At 45.8% G+C, this 23,239-nt stretch overlaps 1 protein-coding gene across 2 annotated transcripts in view; it reads left to right on the top strand.

The window, feature by feature from the left end:
* LRRC63 (leucine rich repeat containing 63) overlaps positions 1–23,239 on the top strand; it is an 82,118-nt gene that overhangs the window by 41,377 nt on the left and 17,502 nt on the right. For both annotated transcript variants that reach the window (XM_089681562.1, XM_089681571.1), the window contains exons 3-7: positions 5,816–5,929; positions 6,848–7,339; positions 14,970–15,020; positions 15,205–15,353; positions 16,510–16,608. In XM_089681562.1, the coding sequence (XP_089537688.1) occupies positions 5,816–5,929; positions 6,848–7,339; positions 14,970–15,020; positions 15,205–15,353; positions 16,510–16,608 (905 nt within the window). The remainder of the gene's footprint in view (positions 1–5,815; positions 5,930–6,847; positions 7,340–14,969; positions 15,021–15,204; positions 15,354–16,509; positions 16,609–23,239) is intronic.

Raw genomic sequence — 23,239 nt, forward strand, 5'->3', positions numbered from 1 at the left:
TTTTGTACCCTTCTCCTGACTGATACCTTTTAACAATGAGATCCCTCTGATGCTTTGGAAGCTCTCTGCGGACTGTGGCTTTTGCCGTAGGATGCGACTAAGAAAATGTAAGGAAAGACCTACTAGAACAGATTAACTTTATCTGGGGCTAATCAGAGGCACTTTAAATGATGGCAGGTGTGTACTGACTCCTATTTAACATGATTTTGAATGTGATTGCTTAATTCTGAACACAGCTACATCCTCAGTTATAAGAGGGTGTGCACACTTTTGCAACCACATTATTTTAGTTTTTTATGTTTACTTCTCCCCCCCCTAAAATATTTCAGTTTGTTTTTCAATTGAGTTGTACAGTTTATAGGTCACAGTAATGGTGGAAAAAGTTCCTAAATGATTTATCCTTGTCTCATTTTTTTACATCCCAGAAACCTGACATTTTAACAGGGGTGTGTAGACTTTATATATACACTATATCATATATTATTTTTTAATTTGCTGTTCCCCACAAAAAAGAGTTACCTAATTTGAAGAGGCCAATCTGACTGTCAGGAATGGACTGGCCAGCAATGGTGGGACTCACCTGCCTTTTGATCTGCAGTACCAGGGCTGGCCAGCGGGTGCTCCCAGCAATCAGAGACTCAACCTTTCAGCCAGCTAACACCTGGAACTGATGATGCTGGGGTATTTAAGGGATGGCCAGACCCACAGACTCTGCCTTGGTGTTGTGTTTGTCCTGGGCCCTGTATCTGTCCTGCATCCTGTTTCTGTCCCTCTGCCTGACCCTCTGTACTACGCTGCTTGTTACCTGTTTTGATCTCTGGCTTGTGACCCTGACCATCCCTCTGCCTGACCCTCTGTACTACGCTGCTTGCTACCTGCTGAACCTGGCCTGTGACCCCGACCATTCTCTGCTTGCTCCCCCTGTACCTACCTGCCCAATTGATATTGACCCGGCCTGCCTGACGACGCTTGCTTGTATGTACTGTTATCTGTGGGTGGTTTGGTTTGTTTGCACTGTATTATGTTTAGTATTGCACTGCGTTTATGTTTGTATGGTTAGTGTTAATAAATTGTATTGTTTATCACATATCTGAAGTCTGCGTTTCCCTGCATCAGTCACACACCTCTGGTCATACCTGGGAGCCCTGACATTACACCAAAGCCAATCCTGACCAGAAGTGGCTGCACAGGGAAGCCATCTTGGCTTGTTGATGGGAAGGATGGATCTTGATGAGGTTGAATATTTATATCTGCTAGTGTTTGATGACAGGGAGTATGCTTATCAAACTCTGAAGGAGTATACCCGGGATGAACTGCTAGAATGTATACGGCTCGCTCATGTTCTAGTAGATCAGGGCACAGAGTTCTCTGAGGTGCAGCCTTTGATTGAGGTTTGTGCTGAGTTGGTTTCATCTAGTTCCCCCGAATGCAGGGATGAATTTTTGCCACCATTTAGTGCAGACCAGGTAGAGTCCCTGGTGTGGTTATTAGAGGATGATGTGGGTTACTTTCTGGAGCGTTATTCCACATGTTCACCACAGGTACTAAGAGATTGTATAAACGCAGTGCAGTCTTTGGTCAGACAGGCTTTGTGTAAGCTCAGCTTTGTTCAACCCATACTGCAGACATGGACAGATTTGTTGCACCCAGCCTCAGTCAGCTTACAAAGACCCAGTCCTGCTTCTAATCTATTTCCTCAAAACTCTATTCCTGCATTCCCAACAGCTCCTCCTGCCCTGCTATCTACCGCATGTCAGTACCCTGTTCCCACTCGCTGCACCTATCCTGCCTTTAACCCTGTAAAAGAGCCCTCTGTAGCAACTGCTCCCTCTCCTGTTCCATCCTCCAGTTCTTCTCTGTCTCCAGCTGCTCCATTCGTTTGCAGACCTGCGTTTACTTGCAGTGCTCCAGTAGTTAAAACCAGAAAAAAGCGAAAATTCTTTCCAACCAATACCATCCTGCCAGTATCCAAACCGGTGAGCCTGCCTTCCGTGGTTCAGCCTGAAGCCTCTACTCAGCCTGAAGCCTCTACTCAGCCTGAAGCCTCTACTCAGCCTGATGCCTCTACTCAGCCTGATGCCTCTACTCAGCCTGATGCCTCTACTCAGCCTGATGCCGGTACGCAGCCTGATGCCGGTACGCAGCCTGATGCCTCTCTTCAGCCTGATGCCTGTATGCCGCCTGATGCCTCTCTTCGGCCTGATGCCTCTACTCGGCCTGATGCCTCTACTCGGCCTGATGCCTCTACTCGGCCTGAAGCCTCTACTCGGCCTGAAGCCTCTACTCGGCCTGAAGCCTCTACTCGGCCTGAAGCCTCTACTCGGCCTGATGCCTCTACTCGGCCTGAAGCCTCTACTCGGCCTGAAGCCTCTACTCGGCCGGACGCCGGCATTCAGCCTGATGCCGGTACGCAGCCTGATGCCGGTACGCAGCCTGATGCCTCTCTTCAGCCTGATGCCTGTATGCCGCCTGATGCCTCTCTTCGGCCTGAAGCCTCTACTCGGCCTGATGCCTCTACTCGGCCTGATGCCTCTACTCGGCCTGAAGCCTCTACTCGGCCTGAAGCCTCTACTCGGCCTGATGCCTCTACTCGGCCTGAAGCCTCTACTCGGCCTGATGCCTCTACTCGGCCTGAAGCCTCTACTCGGCCTGATGCCTCTACTCGGCCTGAAGCCTCTACTCGGCCTGATGCCTCTACTCGGCCTGAAGCCTCTACTCGGCCTGAAGCCTCTACTCGGCCTGATGCCTCTACTCGGCCTGAAGCCTCTACTCGGCCTGATGCCTCTACTCGGCCTGAAGCCTCTACTCGGCCTGAAGCCTCTACTCGGCCTGAAGCCTCTACTCGGCCTGAAGCCTCTACTCGGCCTGAAGCCTCTACTCGGCCTGAAGCCTCTACTCGGCCTGATGCCTCTACTCGGCCTGAAGCCTCTACTCGGCCGGACGCCGGCATTCAGCCTGATGCCTCTACCCAGCATGATGAACTGATCCAGCCTGACGATCCTATTAGGCCAGTTGACTCGATGCCCGCTGTTGATCCAGATGATCCGGTACCTGATCCGGTGCCCGCTGTCGAGCCAAATGACCTGATGCCTGGTGACCCAGTGCCCGCTGTCATACCGGGTGACCCGATGCCCGCTGTCGAGCCAGACAATCCGGTACCTGATGACCCGGTGCTCACTGTCGTGCCAGTTGACTCGGAGCCCACTGCCTTGCCAGATGACGCGGTGCCCGCTGTCGAGCCAAATGACCTGATGCCTGGTGACCCAGTGCCCGCTGTCCAGCCAGACGATCCAATGTCTGACCCAGTGCCAGCGGTCATCCCAGTTGACTCGGAGCCCACGGTTGTGCCTGGTGACTCGGTGCCCGCCGCCCCGCCTGGGGGCCCGAGACCTGTCGTTCCGCCTAAGGGCCCGAGACCTGTCGCTCCGCCTGGGGGTCCGGCGCCCGCCGCTCCGCTTGAGGGCCCGAGACCTGTCGCTCTTCCTGGGGGTCCGGCGCCCGCCGCTCCGCCTGAGGGCCCGAGACCTGTCGCTCCGCCTGGGGGTCCGGCGCCCGCCGCTCCGCCTGAGGGCCCGAGACCTGTCGCTCCACCTGGGGGTCCGGCGCCCGCCGCTCCGCCTGAGGGCCCGAGACCTGTCGCTCCACCTGGGGGTCCGGCGCCCGCCGCTCCGCCTGAGGGCCCGAGACCTGTCGCTCCTCCTGGGGGTCCGGCGCCCGCCGCTCCGCCTGAGGGCCCGAGACCTGTCGCTCCATCTGGGGGTCCGGCGCCCGCCGCTCCGCCTGGGGGCCCGAGACCTGTCGCTCCGCCTGGGGGCACGATGCCTGTCGCCCCGCCTGGGGGCACGATGCCTGTCGCCCCGCCTGGGGGCACGATGCCTGTCGCCCCGCCTGGGGGCACGATGCCTGTCGCCCCGCCTGGGGGCACGATGCCTGTCGCCCCGCCTGGGGGCACGATGCCTGTCGCCCCTCCTGGGGGCCCGGTGCCCGCCGCCCCGCCTGGGGGCGCGATGCCGGTCGCCCCGCCCGGGGGCCCGGTGCCTGCTGCTCCGCCCGGGGGCCCGGTGCCTGCTGCTCCGCCCGGGGGCCCGGTGCCTGCTGCCCCTCCCGGGGGCCCGGTGCCTGCTGCCCCGCCCGGGGGCCCGGTGCCTGCTGCCCCGCCCGGGGGCCCGGTGCCTGCTGCCCCGCCCGGGGGCCCGGTGCCTGCTGCCCCGCCCGGGGGCCCGGTGCCTGCCGCCCCGCCCGGGGGCCCGGTGCCTGCCGCCCCGCCCGGGGGCCCGGTGCCTGCCGCCCCGCCCGGGGGCCCGGTGCCTGCTGCTCCGCCCGGGGGCCCGCTGCCTGCTGCTCCGCCCGGGGGCCCGCTGCCTGCTGCTTCGCCTGGTAATCCGATGTGCCTCTGCCCGGAGTCCTGCCCGATGTGCCTCTGCCCGATGTGCCTCTGCCCGGTGTGCCTCTGCCCAGTGCCTCTGCCCGGTGTGCCTCTGCCCGGAGTCCAGCCCGGTGTGCCTCTGCCCGGAGTCCAGCCCGGTGTGCCTCTGCCCGGAGTCCAGCCCGGTGTGCCGCTGCCCGGAGTCCTGCCCGGTGTGCCAGTCTTTGATATCCCGCCAGTTACCAGACCCGGGCGGTGGAACATTTTTGCCCAGCTAGGACTGTTTGGAGCGTCCTGAGGCCGCTCCTTGAGGGGGGGGGTACTGTCAGGAATGGACTGGCCAGCAATGGTGGGACTCACCTGCCTTTTGATCTGCAGTACCAGGGCTGGCCAGCAGATGCTCCCAGCAATCAGAGACTCAACCTTTCAGCCAGCTAACACCTGGAACTGATGATGCTGGGGTATTTAAGGGATGGCCAGACCCACAGACTCTGCCTTGGTGTTGTGTTTGTCCTGGGCCCTGTATCTGTCCTGCATCCTGTTTCTGTCCCTCTGCCTGACCCTCTGTACTACGCTGCTTGTTACCTGTTTTGATCTCTGGCTTGTGACCCTGACCATCCCTCTGCCTGACCCTCTGTACTACGCTGCTTGCTACCTGCTGAACCTGGCCTGTGACCCCGACCATTCTCTGCTTGCTCCCCCTGTACCTACCTGCCCAATTGATATTGACCCGGCCTGCCTGACGACGCTTGCTTGTATGTACTGTTATCTGTGGGTGGTTTGGTTTGGTTTGTTTGCACTGTATTATGTTTAGTATTGCACTGCGTTTATGTTTGTATGGTTAGTGTTAATAAATTGTATTGTTTATCACATATCTGAAGTCTGCGTTTCCCTGCATCAGTCACACACCTCTGGTCATACCTGGGAGCCCTGACACTGACAGCCTTACAGTGGAATTAAACCCTCCCATCCTTTACAACTAAGGAAGCTGCTTCTGTTTGATCTGCAACTGCCATTGTGCTGCACATGTGATCAGTTATGACACCAGCCATTTGATGGTTTGACAGTTTGGTTGAGGAAACAAGAAAATGTAACAGTTAGAATTTTTGGCATTTTAGTTCCACTTTATGATTTACTGCTGTTCAGGGGCTCTTGGCTTCAGCAAAATGGCAGCCTCCAGCTAGAAGAAACAGGAACAATGCTGGAGGCAATTTATAGCACACACTAATTTTGGTAGCATAATTATTAATATGAAATGTATATTCCTGCTAAAGAGCATTATCAAGTTGTTATGGGTAAAGTTACGCTTTTAATATAAGAAATGATTCTTGAATAAAGCCAATTGCAGACAGGACATATCTTGTTGCCATCTGTTGATTAGTTATTCATCGTACACATACTAATCATAGTTGGCCACCGTGTATCTTAATATATGTTTATTTTATACAGGGAGCACCCCTTATTGTGAGCAGCAGCAAATACAGGAGATCAGTGCAGCACAAGAAAATAAACATGGGAGTAGTGATTTGGTGACTGCGGAAAAGACAAACCTGCACTGTGAAGGTATGTTCATTAAGTAAATAACAATATGGCGATAACAACAGTTTGTATACAATACACATGCATTGTATTGTGAGCTTATTGCTTTACAAATTTTAGTAGGAATGTATGTATTTAAATAGTATAAATACTCTAAAAAAACATGAATGTATAGCAGTCTGTGAATACTCATGTACAGGGCAAAGGGTCTTAGAGGTATATATTGAATAGTCAGAATGTACACCCAGTCGTTCTAATGTACATGGGAAAGGAGTCCTTAGAAGTCAAAGTAAAGCAACAAGGATCACTCAGAATTGCAAAAGCACAAAGTGTGCACATACTAAACCAGGCACAAAATAGCAGCCCTGCCAATATTCGATTCTTAAATGTATCTCGCCCATGCTTCCTTGCCACCTCATTCATCCACTGAAGTCAAGTGAGATACCTGGTGCCCCATACTCCAAACTTCAGGGTTTTTTTTGCTATAATTTCTTCTTTGAATTAGCATGGTGTACAATTATGTAATGTTATATTATTTACAACCTTGCTGTTGACAGCACACATTGTACAATCTAGCTGATTAGTTTCTATGCCAACTATTTTTAAATATGGCAAAGGCTTTTCTTCTTGATGTTTATAACCATGTTTTCCTTACCTAACGATTTAGACCTTATCTGGCATTAAGATGTACAATAAAAACTATAGCTTTCATTTTTAATGGTTGAATTTTTATAGCTAAACAAAGTTTTTTATGTGAACAGCAAGGTTTTCTTTGTACAAAGTTTATTGCTAAGAAAGCCAAAACGGCAGAAGTTGATTGCTTTGTAATGCTGAGTATTCTGCCCTGGGTTACAATGAGTAGCAGTGGCTGTGCCATTTAAAATTTAAGCAGTACATTGCATGGTGGGTAAACAATAGTTTCTTTTTTTTTTTGTTTGACAGACTGGACTTGTGACCAGCGAGCCCCTACGCCTGCTGCAAGTAGATTAAACAGTGATGATTACCCTGTATATTGGAACAACCTGAGCACACTGAGCTGTATCCAGGGACAGCATAAATATCCTATCACTGAGCAAATACATCATGGGCAGTTAATGCGCAGAGGACCAGCAGATTTTCCATTAAAAAGGCGCCATAAGCAGTTATTGCAAAACAATGTAAATGTTCTGACAATTATTAATGATGGTACCCACTACCGACATTCCGCTCCTGAATATACCTTTAATGACATTATTACAAGGTCAGCTTACCACACAGGAAGTGTGACAGAGTTCTTGAACAAGCCAATGATCTCTAGTAGGCCCTATAGCACCATGGAAGACAGCATAGCAAAGCTGCAGCGAAGGATACAGGATAAAATTCACAACGTGCTGCTGTCGCCTTGCGACATCCCAGAAGTATCAAAAAGAATTCCCCTGCAGCAGCTAGCTCTTGGTAATTCACTTTCTTCATTATATATTCTAAACACCTATTCTCATTTTACAAAATTAATTTTGTACCTAGCAAAAGGTAAAGAACATTGGTAAGTTCAATACAAAGTGCAATAAATCATAATAACAAAAATAATCAGAAATATCTTTTTACATGTATCATGCAGCATGTATCTTTTATGTATCTAAATAAAAAAAAGAGGAGGGGTTCTTGCATTTATAAAGCACAGGTTTACTTTTTATCTGTAATATAAATGAAAATTCCCTGACTCCTATATATTACAGTAAATGGGAGCTTCAATACAGGTTGGGGCTCACTGTCAAACACCAACACTTGAGACATAATGATGCTCTGTAATATTTTTATATCTGAAATTTGGAGTATAGTTTCACTATTTGTGCCTGTGCAAACCCAACCAGATCTTATGTAAATGTTATGCCAAAAATTACACCAGATGTTTTTTTTTTCCTGCATGCATTGAAATGTACTGTCAAAATAGGAAGAAAGTTCTCCTTAACCACCTCCCGCCCGCCATATAGTCCAATGACGGGCGCAAGGTGATTCTCTTGTTCTGGGAGGACGTCATATGACATCCTCCCATTCTCACCGCGCATGCGCTGCTCAGGGAGCGCGCGGCGACCGGCGGTGCGCTGTGTCCCTCGGACACAGCAGATCACCGATCACGGAAAGAGCCGAAGATGTCGGCTCGGTCATGTGATCAGCTGTGTCCAATCACAGCTGATCACATGTAAACAGGGAAATGCCGGTTATCGGCATTTCTGTCCTCTCGAGCTGTCACTCTGACAGCTCGAGAGGAGAGGAGAGCCGGTAATCGGCTTTCCGCGGAGAGGACGTGTACACTGGTCATCAGGGCACTGATGATCAGTGTGCCCTGATGATCAGTGTAACCCCAGCAGTGCCACCTGTCATTGTCCATCAGTGCCTTGTGTCAGTGCTCATCAGTGCCTCGTGCCAGTGCCCATCAGTGCCACATCAATGCCACATATCAGTGCCTACCAGTGCACATCAATGCCACATATCAGTGCCCATCTGAGCTGCCTATCAGTGCCAGTCAGTGCCACCTATCAATGCCAATCAGTGCCACCTATCAGTGCCAGTCAGTGCCACCTATCAATGCCAGTCAGTGCCGCCTATCAGTGCGCATCAGTTGCGCCTATCAGTGCCGTGTCAGTGCCACCTGTCAGTGCCGCCTATTAGTGCCAGTCAGTGCCGCCTATCAGTGCCATGTATCAGTGCTGCCTTTCAGTGCCCATCTGTGATGCCTGTCAATGCCCATCAGTGCCACCTACCAGTGCCTCCTCATCAGTGCCACCTATCAGTGTCCATCAGTGCAGCCTATCAGTGCCCACCACTTCAGCCTCATTAGCGCATATCAGTGAAGGAGAAAAATCACTTATTTACAAAATTTTATAACAAAAACTAAGAAAAAACTTTTTTTTTTCCAAAATTTTCAGTGGTTTTTGGTTTCTTTAAGAAAAAATAAAAAACCCAGAGGTGATTAAATACCATCAAAATAAAGCTCTGTCTGTCACAAAAAAATTATAAAAATGTCATATGGGTACAGCGTTGTATGACCGCGCAATTGTCATTCAAAGTGTGACAGCGCTGAAAGCTGGAAATTGGCCTGGGCAGGAAGGGGGTATAAATACCCTGTAGGCTAGTGGTTAAAGAGGATCGTCTGTCTGGAAAAAAAATGTTTACATTTTAATAAATATACAATTACCAGTCCAGGGATCCAGCCCTGTCCTCACCTAGGCCGGTTCTTCGCTGGTGTTTGGGTTCCTGGCACCGCTATTTTGGATATCTGGGAAGCTGGCTGTGACTTCCTGCAGTTATTCTGTGCTTTGTGAATGAGCCTGTAGCCTCCTGGGACCTGTGATGTGCAGGGGGGTGAACTTCCGTTTGGAACACTCAGGCAATCCGAGCGGAAGTGGAGCAGGTGTCTGTCAGAAATAGGTATCTGTTCCAACAAAAAAGTGTTAAGGGAGAGGGGAGGAGGAGGAAAAGTGGAACTTCCCTTTTTAGGTGAAGTTCTGCTTTAAATAGAATACTACTGTTCACTGAGCCTTACTATTCCACTACATAATGCACATAATAATCATACTTACCTGATACCCTATTCATTAGAAGATTTTAGCTTTGGTTATTTGTGGTAAATTTCAAGGTTGTGCAAATTTTGCAAAAAATGACATCCTATTTAAAACATAGGAAAGAAAAATATATGTATTTAAATGTACTATCAAAATAAATCCCTGTCTGCCCCAATAAAAATGATGTATGTTGTGGTAGACTACAAAAAGTATAAGGTGTGGAACCAAGACATCTCTGAAACAAAACAAAAAGGTTTTGGGACTCAAAAAGATTTAGATTGAATTAAAGTGACCACATATTAGTTTTAAAAAATAATAAAATATATTTACCTGTTCTGTGCCCACTAACAAACAGCTTGCTATAGGGACACTCATGTTAGCTTGTTTCTGAGCCGGCTCTGCGTGTTCATAGACACATGGAGCGCTGCTCGGCCCCTCCCCTACTCCCTCCTCACTAGGTGCTGCTGCTGTCTCTGAACCAATGAGTAGGCATAGAGTGGAGAGAGCCTCTGCACTTGTACAAAGCATTGGATTGAGATCAGGTTCAGGTAAATCTAAGTGGGGGGGGGAGGGGGGTAGCTGCATGCAGGTCTTCTACCTTAATGCATTAAAGTAAAAAAAACCTTCCACCTGTAGAACCACTTTAAAGTTGCTGTAAAATCACATAAACTTGCCTATTCCTAACCTGGCAGCTCCCTTAGAGGAATTGACGGGAAATGTGTGTTTTACCTATAATTATTTAACCACTTTCAGGCTGCCTGCCCTCAATGTACTGCGGACAGGCGCCAGCTACAGGACCAGAGACGTCACTGGTTTTTTGCCAATACATGCCTGAGTGGGCGCACAACCCTACCCCTCACCCCATGTCTTCTGTATGCACTGGGCACAGCAGAATGAGAATCCCGATAATTGGAACCCAGTGATCACGTGATTGCTATGCGATCACATGATCAGAATGACAACAAAGCTTTTATGAATCACTCTGATTCATAAAAGCTTTGCTTCTGTTCTTGGAGAGCTGTGATTGGTTTACAGCTTTCACATGACACATGGGGCTAATCACAGCATCCTGTACCATGTGACCAGATGGAGCCAATCACAGATCACTATTATATTGAACTTAACACATTCATGACAGTTCAAACTAAGCTTTGTATTGCAGAGCAATAATATTCATTGCTGCTGCAATGCAAAGTGTGAAAAAAAAAATCCCTGATCACCCCCCCCAGAGTAGTACAATGTTACTATGGTAACATTGCAGAATTCTGATGAAAGTATTTTTTTAAAAATTGTACAAAAAGAAAAATAATGTTGAAAAAAAGAAATAGTGTTAAAAAAAATTGAGGGAGATTTTTTCTAAAAATGTTTTAATGTTTTTTTTTTTAACTACTTGCCGCTTGCTAACAATGTGCGGGCAAGCGGCAGGTCTGGGCAAAGCAACGTAATCTTACCTCGTTTTTTATTTCTGGGTGTGCATGCGCCCCCCCCCCCCCACTACCCCCTATGCTATCCAGGGAGACAAACACGGCACTGAGTAAAAGCACTACATTTTATACGCACGCGTTAGATTAGCACATTTAACTATTTGATCGCCCTTATTAACCCTTTGATCACCCCATCACCCAGCCAGTGCCATTAGTACAGTGTCAGTACATATAATTTTTCACGGATCACTGTATTACTACTACTAGGGACATCAGATAGCATCAGGGTTGGTTGGCGCCCCTCCCAGCCAGGGTCAGCTAGCGTTAGATTGCCCACACACTATTGTACTCACGCTATAGGTCGTTGATCACTGCCATTACTAGTGTAGTGTTTGTACAGATCAATATATTGATCACGAACAGTACTATACTAGTGTATAGTCCTCCTTTGTATAGTCTCCCCAAAAACAAAGTGTTAGCAGGATTGGTCCCGTTCGCTGCCAGCAGTAGCATTTAGCCCCTCTGCTGTTTTTCATGGAAGATTTGAATCGATTGATTGTGGGACTTTATACACACAACAATACATCGCCGCCCACCTAAATTCAGCTCTTGCCAGACAATTTGCATGGAAACCTATCACAGTTTCTGAATTTAAAACTTTTTTAGGCCTAACCCTCAACATGGGCATCACAAAAAAGAATGAATTGCTGTCATATTGGTCCACAGGCCTGATTCATCATATGCCCATGTTCTCTGTTGTTACATACAGTATATGCTTGTAACGGAACCGGCCCCAGACTGTGCTTGGGTACTTCAGTTATAATACCGCTTTTTCGTCTGAACAACGACCACAGACACCACAGCCGACCAAACAAGACTAGACAACACCAGTCTGTCTGAACATGGAAATCTTTATTTGAAACTCGAACTTTTATATACTCGGGACAGTTCCCCCTCCCTGCATAATGACACAGGGCGGGGCAATCTATACTTAGCAACAAGAGACACACAGGTATTTAAACTTCACACCAGCAGACAGTCCCATCAGGAGGGAGGGCTGCTGGAGACACCCCCACCATGCTAATACACATAAACACATACATCCCATAACAGTTTGCTCCCAAGCAAGACACACAATAGAACAATGGGATGCAACCACATGGCATTAAACAATCAACAACCCCCCAAACCAATATATTAGGACAGATCACCCTGTACCCCTAACAGGCGCAGGGTGACTTACACATAATAGGGATATGGGGAGCTGAGACAGGGGTCTCCCCAACTTTCCAAAGTGAGCTGTGTTCCATGGGCCCCCCACCCAAAGTGACTCCCGTCACATATCTCCCCTTTCGGCAGGAGACTAACATAGGAGGAAACCCCAGACGGGTTGACTCCGAAGTTAGTCTGTACTTCCAGTCCCTCAATGCCAGCACCCACACAGTACCCCAAACAAATTGTCCCAAACAGCATTACTCACCCAGCCAACCTCTGCCTCTCTCGTAGAACATACCCGCCTCTGGGGAGATGTACGAGCTGGCCCTTCTCCCTGAAGTTCTCTCAGCCGCTGGAGAGAAGACAGAGTAGCTGGGCCGAATCCATCATGCTGTTGGGGATCTGGGCTGACTGCCCAGCATCCCTGGGGTATCCAGGTGGTGACTGTAGTTGCCAGGCAGAGGCCAGCAACGCTCTGTCCTGTTGCCAGCACTTCTGCTGGGGACCCCACATCTGCTCCTGCTAACCGTGGGGGAGGGAGACGTCTTCCCCCACTCCCAGACTGTGGATCTGCTGCTGGGATGACATTCCTCTGTCACTGTCCCCCTGGTGCTCAGATCTTGGCTTGGGAGGGAAGACAGTTTCCTCCACTCTGGCTGACTGAGCGGAAGGGAGGACAACAACCTCCTCTCCCTTCTCCCAATGGGCCTCTGAAACTACTGCAGGTGTGGGGCAGAGGTCCTGGACCCTCTGTCCGGTTGTCAGTGCTTTAGCTGGAGAAGTTTTTTTTACCTCCAAAGATGCTGCTGGCAGGAAATCCCATGTCCCTGTCAGTGGTGTAGAAGAAAGTCCAGGCAACCTCTCCTCTCAGGGAGACTGAAGCTGCTGTTGGTGCTGGGTATAGCTCAGCAATGTTTGGCTTTGTTGCCAGCTCTTCTGCTGGAGGCTCACCAGGTTGTTTTTCCTCAGCAGAGAAGTCTATCAAATCCCCAGTCTCTGGAATGGCTAAATGTCCAGGGCATGGGCTGGTGGCCCTTGGGCCCAGTGCCAGCACTTTGGCAGGTGACTCATCACCCATAACATCCTCCAGTGAAAAATCCATTAGATCCATACATTCTGGGATCTTTAATTGGAGGGATGAGCCGACTGCTCTATCTTCCATACCCTCATCCAGCTGTTGGACAGACGCATTCCTCCATCCAAGCTCGTCCCATGCAGAAATAGGATCGTCTAGGTAAGCCAGCACTTGCTGCATCCGCCATAAGACCTCCATTTCCATAGCTGCGGGTGGTATCTGTATCTTTCCTCTCTTGTTATCCGAACCTTGGATCCCAGTGGAGGTTTGGATGTCCCAGACTGCAGGTACTCATCACCCATAACATCCTCCAGTGAAAAATCCATTAGATCCATACATCCTGGGATGTGTAATTGGCGTGATGAGCCGACTGCTCCATCTTCCATACCCTCATCCAGTTGTTGGACAGACACATTCCTCCATCCAAGCTCATCCCGTGTAGAAACAGGATCGTCTAAGTAAGCCAGCACTTGCTGCATTCGCCATAAGACCTCTATTTCCATAGCTGCGGGTGGTATCTGTATCCCTTCTCCTGTTATCCGAACCTTGGATCCCGGTGGAGGTTTGGATGTGTTCATAGCCAGGAAGCACAATCCCACCGCTTGCCACCAATGTAACGGAACCGACCCCAGACTGCGCTTGGGTACGTCCGTTATAATACCGCCTCCCTGTCCGAGCACCGACCACAGACACCACAGCCTACCAAACAAGACAAGACGACACCAGTCTGTCTGAACATGGACTTCTTTATTTGAAACTCAAACTGGCTTTTTATACACTTGGGACAGTACCCCCTCCCTGCATAATGACACAGGGCGGGGCAATCTATACTTAGCAACAAGAGACACACAGGTATTTAAACTTCACACCAGCAGAGAGTCCCATCAGGAGGAAGGGCTGCTGGAGACACCCCCCACTAAGCTAATACACATAAACACATACATCCCATAATGGTTTGCTCCCAAGCAAGACACACAATAGAACAATGGGATGCAACCACATGGCATTAAACAATCAACAACCCCCCAACCCAATATTAGGACAGATCACCCTGTACCCCTAACAGGCACAGGGTGACTTACACATAATAGGGATATGGGGAGCTGAGACGGGGTCTCCCCACCTCTCCAAAGTGAGCTGTGTTCCATGGGCTCCCCACCCAAAGTGACTCCCATCACAATGCCCAACATCACTGGACTTTGAGTGGTTATACCAGGATAATGCCTGCAGCTACAGGCATCATCCTTGTCTTGTTTTTTTTCAGCTGGTGGTCAGCTTTCATGTAAAAATAATCCTAGCTGCTGGCATTTTAGCACCTCAAGAATGTGACAGGCAGTCAGAAAGTAAAAGCTGCGTAAATTCCAATATATACCATAGTTTGTAGACGCTATAACTTTCACACAAACCAATTAATATACATGTATTGGAATTTTTTTTTACAAAAGACATGTAGCACAATACATTTTGGCCTACATTTATGACTAACGTTTGAGTTTACTATATATTTTTTATAACCGAAAGTAAAAAATATTGTTTTTTTTTTTCAAAAATGTTTGGTCTTTTTTAGATTTTATCACAAAAAATAAAAAATCTATTGGTGATCAAATACCACCAAAAGAAAGGTCTATTTCTGTGAAAAAATGGACATTTTGTTTGGGTACAGCATTGCATGACCACACAATTACCAGTTCAAATTGCGTTGTGCCGAATAGCAAAAAAATGTCCTGTCATTAAGGTGGGTTAATCTTCCGGAGGGCAAGTGATTAATGAACTGAAATTACTGTTAACCTGTTTATTTTACATTGCAGAACAGCAACAAGCAATGACGAAGGAGGATGCAGAAAGTGCAAGAGCTCTAGGTACATTACCTTCTATTTGTTTTTTATATACTGTATGATTTTTATCTTCAAAATGGAGGGTTCAACAAAATGGACAACTGTATAAACACTAATAATCTGAGGCCTGTTCTCTGTTCCTTTGCATGCAGCCTAATTCTATTATTTTTAATAATATTATTATTATTATTATTTTGTCTTTTTCTAGGAGAAGATTCTCTCCATCAGTTCTATAAATCACAACATTTCAGAAACTCTGATTCCATATATAAAGATCAGAGTAAAATATTGGAAACATACTGTGACCTTGCAATGCTTCAATGCCTAGTACATGGAGGGCATGCCTTAAGTCTTAAGGTGAGAACTCCAGACGAATGTATAATAAACTCTTCAAACTAATTCAGTTATACATTGCTTCAAAATCCACACTATCATTTTTAAATTCAGCTAGACCAAAATCTGAAGTGCCACACATCAGTTGAAAGTTAAATTTAGGTTTGCAGTGGGAGAACCTATTCAGTAGCTTTATAAGCAGGGAAGAGATGTACTAGTTGAATCACAGGGGAAAGGCAGCTACCTGATTCCAGTGGCAGGAATCAGCGGATTCCTGCTTCTGGAAAGACTTGGCATGCGAATAGCAGTAGCCTCTCAGCCTATTAAAACGAATGATAGGCTGACAGCAGCCACCGCCGTTTGCATGTAGCCACACACAGAGCAGCTACCTGCAGCTAGGTATTTGAGCCTGGACGTGGCTGACTGTGCCCAACCTCGGACATCCATCCAAAACTGCAGCTAATTGCTCTGTATACAGCTACATGCGAACAGCGGTGGCCACTGGCACCCTGTTATTAGTTGGCCAATCCTTAAACATGGTGGGTGCATTAGTTTCCTTTTTGAGTTTTTTCCTTTATTTTTACCTAGGAATCCAGCTAGTAACACACTTCCTGTCTTATGGCAGCTCACTCTGTGGAAGAGCACTAGAGCCTCCCTTGGACAACAATATTCTGCGGAGAAGGTGTTAAACTGGCCATACATTTGTTCGATTTTAGTTTAGTTAGCGTGGTCAAATCAACATTCGTTTTCGACCACAGTGGTGACAAAAATTTGAAGAAGCAGGATGGAAAGTTTTTCCCAAACAAGTGAATTTCTAACAATGAATGTGGTTTTCATTTGGTAAAGTCCATTTGTTCCAAAATCGAATGTTTAATAACTTTCAAGTCATCGAATGCTACAACGATTTGGCACATACTAAATTGCACTGCATTTGCCAGCATGTGGGGGTACCATTAAGAATTAATGACACCCCCTGCATGTCTGCTAAAGAGCAGCACATTTCTCTGTGTCGGGAACGCGATGAAAATTATGTCATGATACGTCGAAATCAAAGGTACCTTTTAACAGTCAATTTTTCTTGTACTATTCAGATAAGTTTATTAATTTTTTTTGGTCCATGGCCTAATAGAAAGTTCACTGTATAAAGTACATTTTTTAACACCTGTAATTTTTTTACCAGGCCTATTTTATATCAAACCTTCCAGATTTGACCCCCTTATATGATACATTATTCTACCTCAACTTGTCTTTTAATGAATTTTGGCAATTTCCTACAGAGGTAAGGTACATGTACTCTGTGAATTAAGATCATTGATACATTAATGTATAATTAAATAGGATGGTTTGAGGGTCAATTTTAATTCACTTGTTCAAATTTGGAACTTCTTACACTTTATTTTTACAATGTATAACATTTTATTTTACAAATAGGCATTTAATACAAGGTGCACCTATGACACAGGATTGCAGAGCATTATGAGGGAAATTTATCAAAACTGAAGTAGCTATACATGACAACCAATCAGCTTCTTCCTTTCATTTTCAAGGCTTAACTGAAGAAGCCGAATATAGAAAGTGACTGGTTACTATGCACATCTGTACCAGATTCTGCCTGCTCCAGTTTTAATAAATTCTCCCTAGGAGTTTTCTAAAGAGAAAGCTTTGCAGTAGTTGCTTCCTCTCAGGCCGTCTCTTTTGGTTGAAATCATGGGTTTATGTGCTAAAAGAGTAGAGAATGTACAGTTAATACATGTAAAGTTAATTTTCACTTAGCTTAGTGAATAAGGGGAAACGTTTTTAACTTTAATCATCCAAATGTGTGCAAGCAAAAACCATTTTTTTTTTCTCCTTACATATGATATTATAAGGTGAATTTTAATTTATCTATCTGAAAATTCACTTTGCAAAGTGTACATTCTTTTCTACTCTAAAATCTAAATCAAATCAACATTTGGTGTGGCTACTCTTTGGCTTCAAACCAGCATCAATTCTTAAACTTGCACACTTTGTACTTTGCACAAAGTCAGGGATTTTGTAGGATTAGAGTCAGGTGTACGATTAATCAAAATACCAAGCAGGTTCTAATGATCATCAATTTCATATGTAGGTTGAAACACAGTCATTAATTGAAACAGACACAGTTGTATAAGAGGCTTAAAACTGGGCAAGGAACAGCCAAACTCTGCTACTAGGGAGAGATTGTGGAAGACAATTTTATGTCACAGGTCATACACCATGGCAAGACTGAGCACATCAACAAGACACAAAGTAGTTATAATGCATCAGCAAGATCTCTCCCAGGTAAAGATTTCAAAGCAGACTGGGGTTTCAAGATGTGCTGTTCAAGCTCTTTTGAAGAAGCACAAAGAAACAGGCAAGGAGGACCGTGGACGAAGTGGTCGGCGAAGGAAACTTAATGCAGCAAATGAAAGATATATCATGTTTACTTCCCTTTCTATATCAGATGTCCAACAGCACAGAATAGCGGAAACCAGTGGAACCCAGGTACACTCATCTACTGTCCAAAGAAGTCTGGCCAGAAGTGGTCTTTGTGGAAGAATTGCTGTCAAAAATCCATACTTTCGACGTGGAAGCAAGGCCAAGCGACTCAACTATGCACCAAAACATAGGAACTGGGATATAGAAAAATGGCAGCAGGTGCTTTGGACTGATGAGTCAAAATTTGAAATATTTGGCTGTAGCAGGAGGCTGTTTGTTCGTTGAAGGGCTGTACAGTGGTACAATAATGAGTGTCTGCAGGCAACAGTGAAGTATTCTGGAGGTTCCCTGCAAGTCTGGGGTTGCATTTCTGCAAATGGAGTTGGAGATTTGGTCAGGATCCATGGTGTCCACAATACTGAGAAGTACAGGCAAATATGTTTCCATCATGCCATACCATCAGTGAGGCGTGTGATTGGTTCCAAATTTATTCTGCAGTAGGACAATGACCCCAAACATACAGCCAATGTCATTAAGAACTATCTTCAGTGTAAAGAATAACAGGGAGACCTGAAAGTGATCGTTTGGCCGCCACAGAACCCTGATCTCAACATCATTGAGTTTGTCTGGGAGACAGAAGGATTTGAGGCAGCCTACATCCACAGAAGATCTGTGGTTAGTTCTCCAAGATGTTTGGAACAACCTACCTGCCAAATTCCTTCATAGACTGTGTACAAGTGTACCTAGAAGATCACACCAAATATTGATTTGATTTTCTCTTCTGTTCATTTACTTTCCATTTTGTTAATTGATAAAAATAAACAATTAACACTTCCATTTCTGAAAGCATTCTTAATCTCCAGCACCTTTGAATACCTGCCAAACATCTTTTGCACAGTAGTGTGTGTGTGTATATATGTATATATACAGTTGCAAGAAAAAGTATGTGAACCCCTTGGGATTACGTGGAGTTTTGCATGAATTGGGCATAAAATGTGCTCTGAATGTCATCTAAGTCACAACAATAGAAGAACACAGTCTGCTGAACATAATACCACACAAACATTAGATGTTGCCATGGTTTAATTGCACATAACATGTAAACATTCACAGTGCAGGGAGGAAAAAGTATGTGAACCTTTGGACTTAATAACTGGTTGACCCTCCTTTGGCAGCAATAACCTCAACCAAACGTTTCCTGTAGTTGCAGATCAGACCTGCACAACGATCTGGAGTAATTTTGGACCACTCCTCTTCACAAAACTGTTTCAGTGTAGCAATATTCTTGGGATGTCTGGTGTGAATCGCTCTCTTAAGGTCATGCCACAGCATTTCAATCGGGTTGAGGTCAGGACTCTGACTGGGCCACTCCAGAAGGCGTATTCTGTGCTGTTGCAGCCATTGTTTTGTTGAATTAATTGTATGCTTTGGGTCATCGTCCTGTTGCATCACCCATCCTCTGCGGAGCTTCAGTTGGCGGACAGATGGTCGTACGTTTTCCTGCAAAATGTCTTGATAAACTCTGGAATTCATTTTCCCATCAATGACAACAATCTGTCCAGGCCCTGAGGCAGCAAAGCAGCTCCAAACCATGATGCTCCCTCCGCCATGTTTTACAGTGGGGATGAGGTTTTGATGTTGGTGTGCTGTGTCTTTTTTTCTCCACACATAGTGTTGTGTGTTCTTCCCAAACAACTCAATCTTGGTTTCATCTGTCCACAGTATATTTTGCCACTAGTGCTGTGGAACATCCAGGTGCTCTTTTGCAAACTTCAAACGTGCTGCAAAATTCTTTTTGGACAGCAATGGCTTCCTCCGTGGTGTCCTCTAATGTACTCCATTCTTGTTTAATGTTTTCCTTATTGTAGATGTGTCAACAAAAATGTTAGCCTGTGCCAGAGATTTCTATAGGTCTTTAGCTGACACTCTGGGATTCTTCTTTACCTCATGCAGCATTCTGCGCTGTGCTCTTGCAGTCATTTTTACAGGACGACCACGCCTAGGGAGAGTAGCAACAATGCTAAACTTTCTCCATTTGTAGACAGTCTGTCTTACCGTGGACACATGAACATCAAGGCTTTTGGAGATACTTTTGTAACCCTTTCCAGCTTCATGCAAGTCAACAATTCTTGATCGTAGGTCTTCTGAGAGCTCTTTTCTGCGAGGCATGGTTCACATCAGACAGTGCTTCTCGAAACCAGTAAACCCAAAACAGGTGTGTGTCTTTTAAGGGCAGGACAGCTGTCAGCAACACATCCAATATCATCACACTGATTGGAGTCAAGGTTGGCTCACTCCTGGCTCCAATTAGCTCTGGGAGAAGTCATTAAGCTAGGGCTTCACATACTTTTTCCTCCCTGCACTGTGAATGTTTACATGTTATGTGCAATTACACCATGGCAAAGTCTAATGTTTGTGTAGTATTATGTTCAGCAGACTGTGTTCTTCTATTGTTGTGACTTAGATGACGTTCAGAGCACATTTTATGCCCAATTCATGCAAAACTCCACGTAATCCCAAGGGGTTCACATACTTTTTCTTGCAACTGTATATATATATATATATATATATATATACATATACAGTTCCTCGAAAAAGTATTCATACCGCTTGAAATTTTTCACTTTATGTTACAACCAAAACCGTAAATGTATTTTATTGGTATTTTATGTAATAGATCACCACAAAGTGGCACATAATTGTGAAGTGGAAGGAAAATTATAAATGGTTTTCAAAATTTTTTACAAATAAAAACCTGAAAAGTGTGGTGCGCATTTGTATTCAGCTCCCTTTACTCTGATACCCTTAACTAAAATCTAGTGGAACCAATTGCCTTAAAAAGTCACCTAATTAGTGAATACAGTCCACCTGTGTATAATTTAATCTCAGTATAAATACAGCTGTTCTCAGAGGTTTATCAGAGAACATTAGTGAACAAGCAGCATCATGAAGGCCAAGAAACACACCAGAAAGGTCAGGGATAAAGTTGTGCAGAAGTTTAAAGCAGGGATAGGTTATACAAAATATCCCAAGCTTTGAACACGGAGCACTGTTCTCACGGAGCACTGTTCAATCCATCATCCAAAAAAGGAAAGAATATGGCACAACTGCAAAAGCTCAGGTGGGAGAATTTGTTCACAGGACAACTATTAGTCGAGCACTTCACAAATCTGGCCTTTATGGAAGAGTGGCAAGATAAAACCTTTGTTGAAAGAAAGCCATAAGAGGTCCTGTTTGCAGTTTGCGAGAAGCCATGTGGCAAATATGTGGAAGAAGGTGCTCTGGTCAGATGAATCCAAAATTGAGCATTTTGGCCTAAAAGCAAAACGCTATGTATGGCAGAAAACTAACACTGCACATCACCCTGAACACACCATCCCCACCGTGAAACATGGTAGTGGCAGCATTATGTTGTGGGGATGCTTTTCTTCAGCAGGGACAGGGAAGCTGGTCAGAGTTGCTGGGAAGATGAATGATGCCAAATACAGGGCAATCTTAGAAGAAAACCTGCTAGAACCTGCAAGACTTGAGACTGGGGCAGCGTTTCACCTTCCAGCAGGACAATGACCCTAAAAATACAGCCAGAGCTACAGTGGAATGGTTTAGATCAAAGCATATTCAAGTGTTTGAATGGCCCAGTCAAGGGCCAGACCTAAATCCAATTGAGAATCTGTGGAAAGACTTGAAAATTGCTGTTCACAGACTCTCTCCATCCAATCTGACAGAGCTTGAGCTATTTTGCAAAGAAGAATGGACAATAATGTCACCTTCTAGCTGTGCAAGGCTGGTAGAGACATACCCAAAAAGACTTGCAGCTGCAATTGCAGTGAAAGGTGGTTCTATATTGACTCAGCGGGGCTGAATACAAATACACGCTACATTTTTCAGATATTTATTTGTAAAAAAACCATTTATCATTTTCTTTCCACTTCACAATTATGTGACACTTTGTGTTAGTCTACCACATAAAATCCCAATGAAATACATTTACGTTTTTGGTTGTAACATGACAAAATGTGGACAATTTCAAGGGGTATGAATAGTTTTCAAGACACTGTATATACACACTATATTTACAAAAGTATTGGGATGCCTGCCTTTACACGCGCATTAACTTTTAATAGCATCCCAGTCTTAGTCTGTAGGGTTCAATTTTGACTTGGCCTACCCTTTGCAGCTATAACAGCTTCAACTCTTCTGGGAAGGCTATCCACAAGGTTTAGGAGGGTGTCTATGCGAATGTTTGACCACTCTTCCAGAAGCGCATTTGTGAGGTCAGGCACTGATGTTGTTCGAGAAGGCCTGGCTCGCAGTCTCAGCTCTGTAATTCATCCCTAAGGTGTTCTATCGGGTTGAGGTCAGGACTCTGTGTAGGCCAGTCAAGTTCCTCCACCTCCAACTCATCCATTTCTTTATGGACCTAGGCTTTGTGCACTGGTGCGCAGTCATGTTGGAACAGGAAGGGGCCATCCCCAAACTGTTCCTACAAAGTTGGGAGCATTCAATTTTCCAAAATGTCTCTGTATGCTGACTCCTCAAGAGTTCCCTTCACTGGAATTAAGGGGCCAAGCACAACCCCTGAAAAACAACCCCACACCATAATCCCCCCACCACCAAACTTTACATTTGGCAAAATGCAGTCAGGCAAGTACCGTTCTCCTAGCAATTGCCAAACCCAGACACATCCATCAGATTGACAGAGAAGCGTGATTCGTCACTCCAGAGAACACTTCACTGTCCTAGGGTCCAGGGGCGGCTTGCTTTACACCACTGCATCTGACGCTTTGCATTGCACTTGGCGATGTAAGGCTTAGATGCAGCTGCTCGGCCATGGAAACCCATTCCATGAAGCTCTCTACGCACTGTTGAGCTAATCTGAAGGCCACACGAAATTTGGAGGTCTTTAGCTATTGACTCTGCAGACAGTTGGCGACTGCTACGCACTATGCGCTTCAGCATGCGCTGACCCCGCTCTGTCATTTTACGTGGCCTACCACTTCGTGGCTGAGTTACTGTTGTTCCCAGTTGCTTCCACTTTGTTATAATTCAACTAACAGTTGTCCATGGAATATTTAGTAGCAAGGAAATTTCATGGATGAACTTATTGCACAGGTGGCAGCCTATCACGGTACCATGCTTGAATTCACTGAGATCCTGAGGGCAACCCATTCTTTTACAAATGTTTGTAGAAGCAGTCTGCATGCCTAGGTGCCTGATTTTTTACACCTGTGGCCATGGAGGTGATTGGAACACCTGAATCCAGTGATTTGGAGGGGTGCCCCAATACTTTTGGCAATATAGTATGTATGTATATATACTGTGTATATATATATATATATATATATATATATATATATATATATATATATATATATATATATACTGCTCAAAAAAAATGAAAGGAACACTTTGAAAACACATCAGCTCTCAATGGGGAAAAATATCACGCTGGATATCTATACTGATATGGA

This window comes from Staurois parvus, unplaced genomic scaffold (genome assembly GCF_062004578.1).
Source record: "Staurois parvus isolate SC_StPar_1 unplaced genomic scaffold, SC_StPar_1.0 ptg000017l, whole genome shotgun sequence".
In the NCBI taxonomy this organism is placed as follows: domain Eukaryota; kingdom Metazoa; phylum Chordata; class Amphibia; order Anura; family Ranidae; genus Staurois; species Staurois parvus.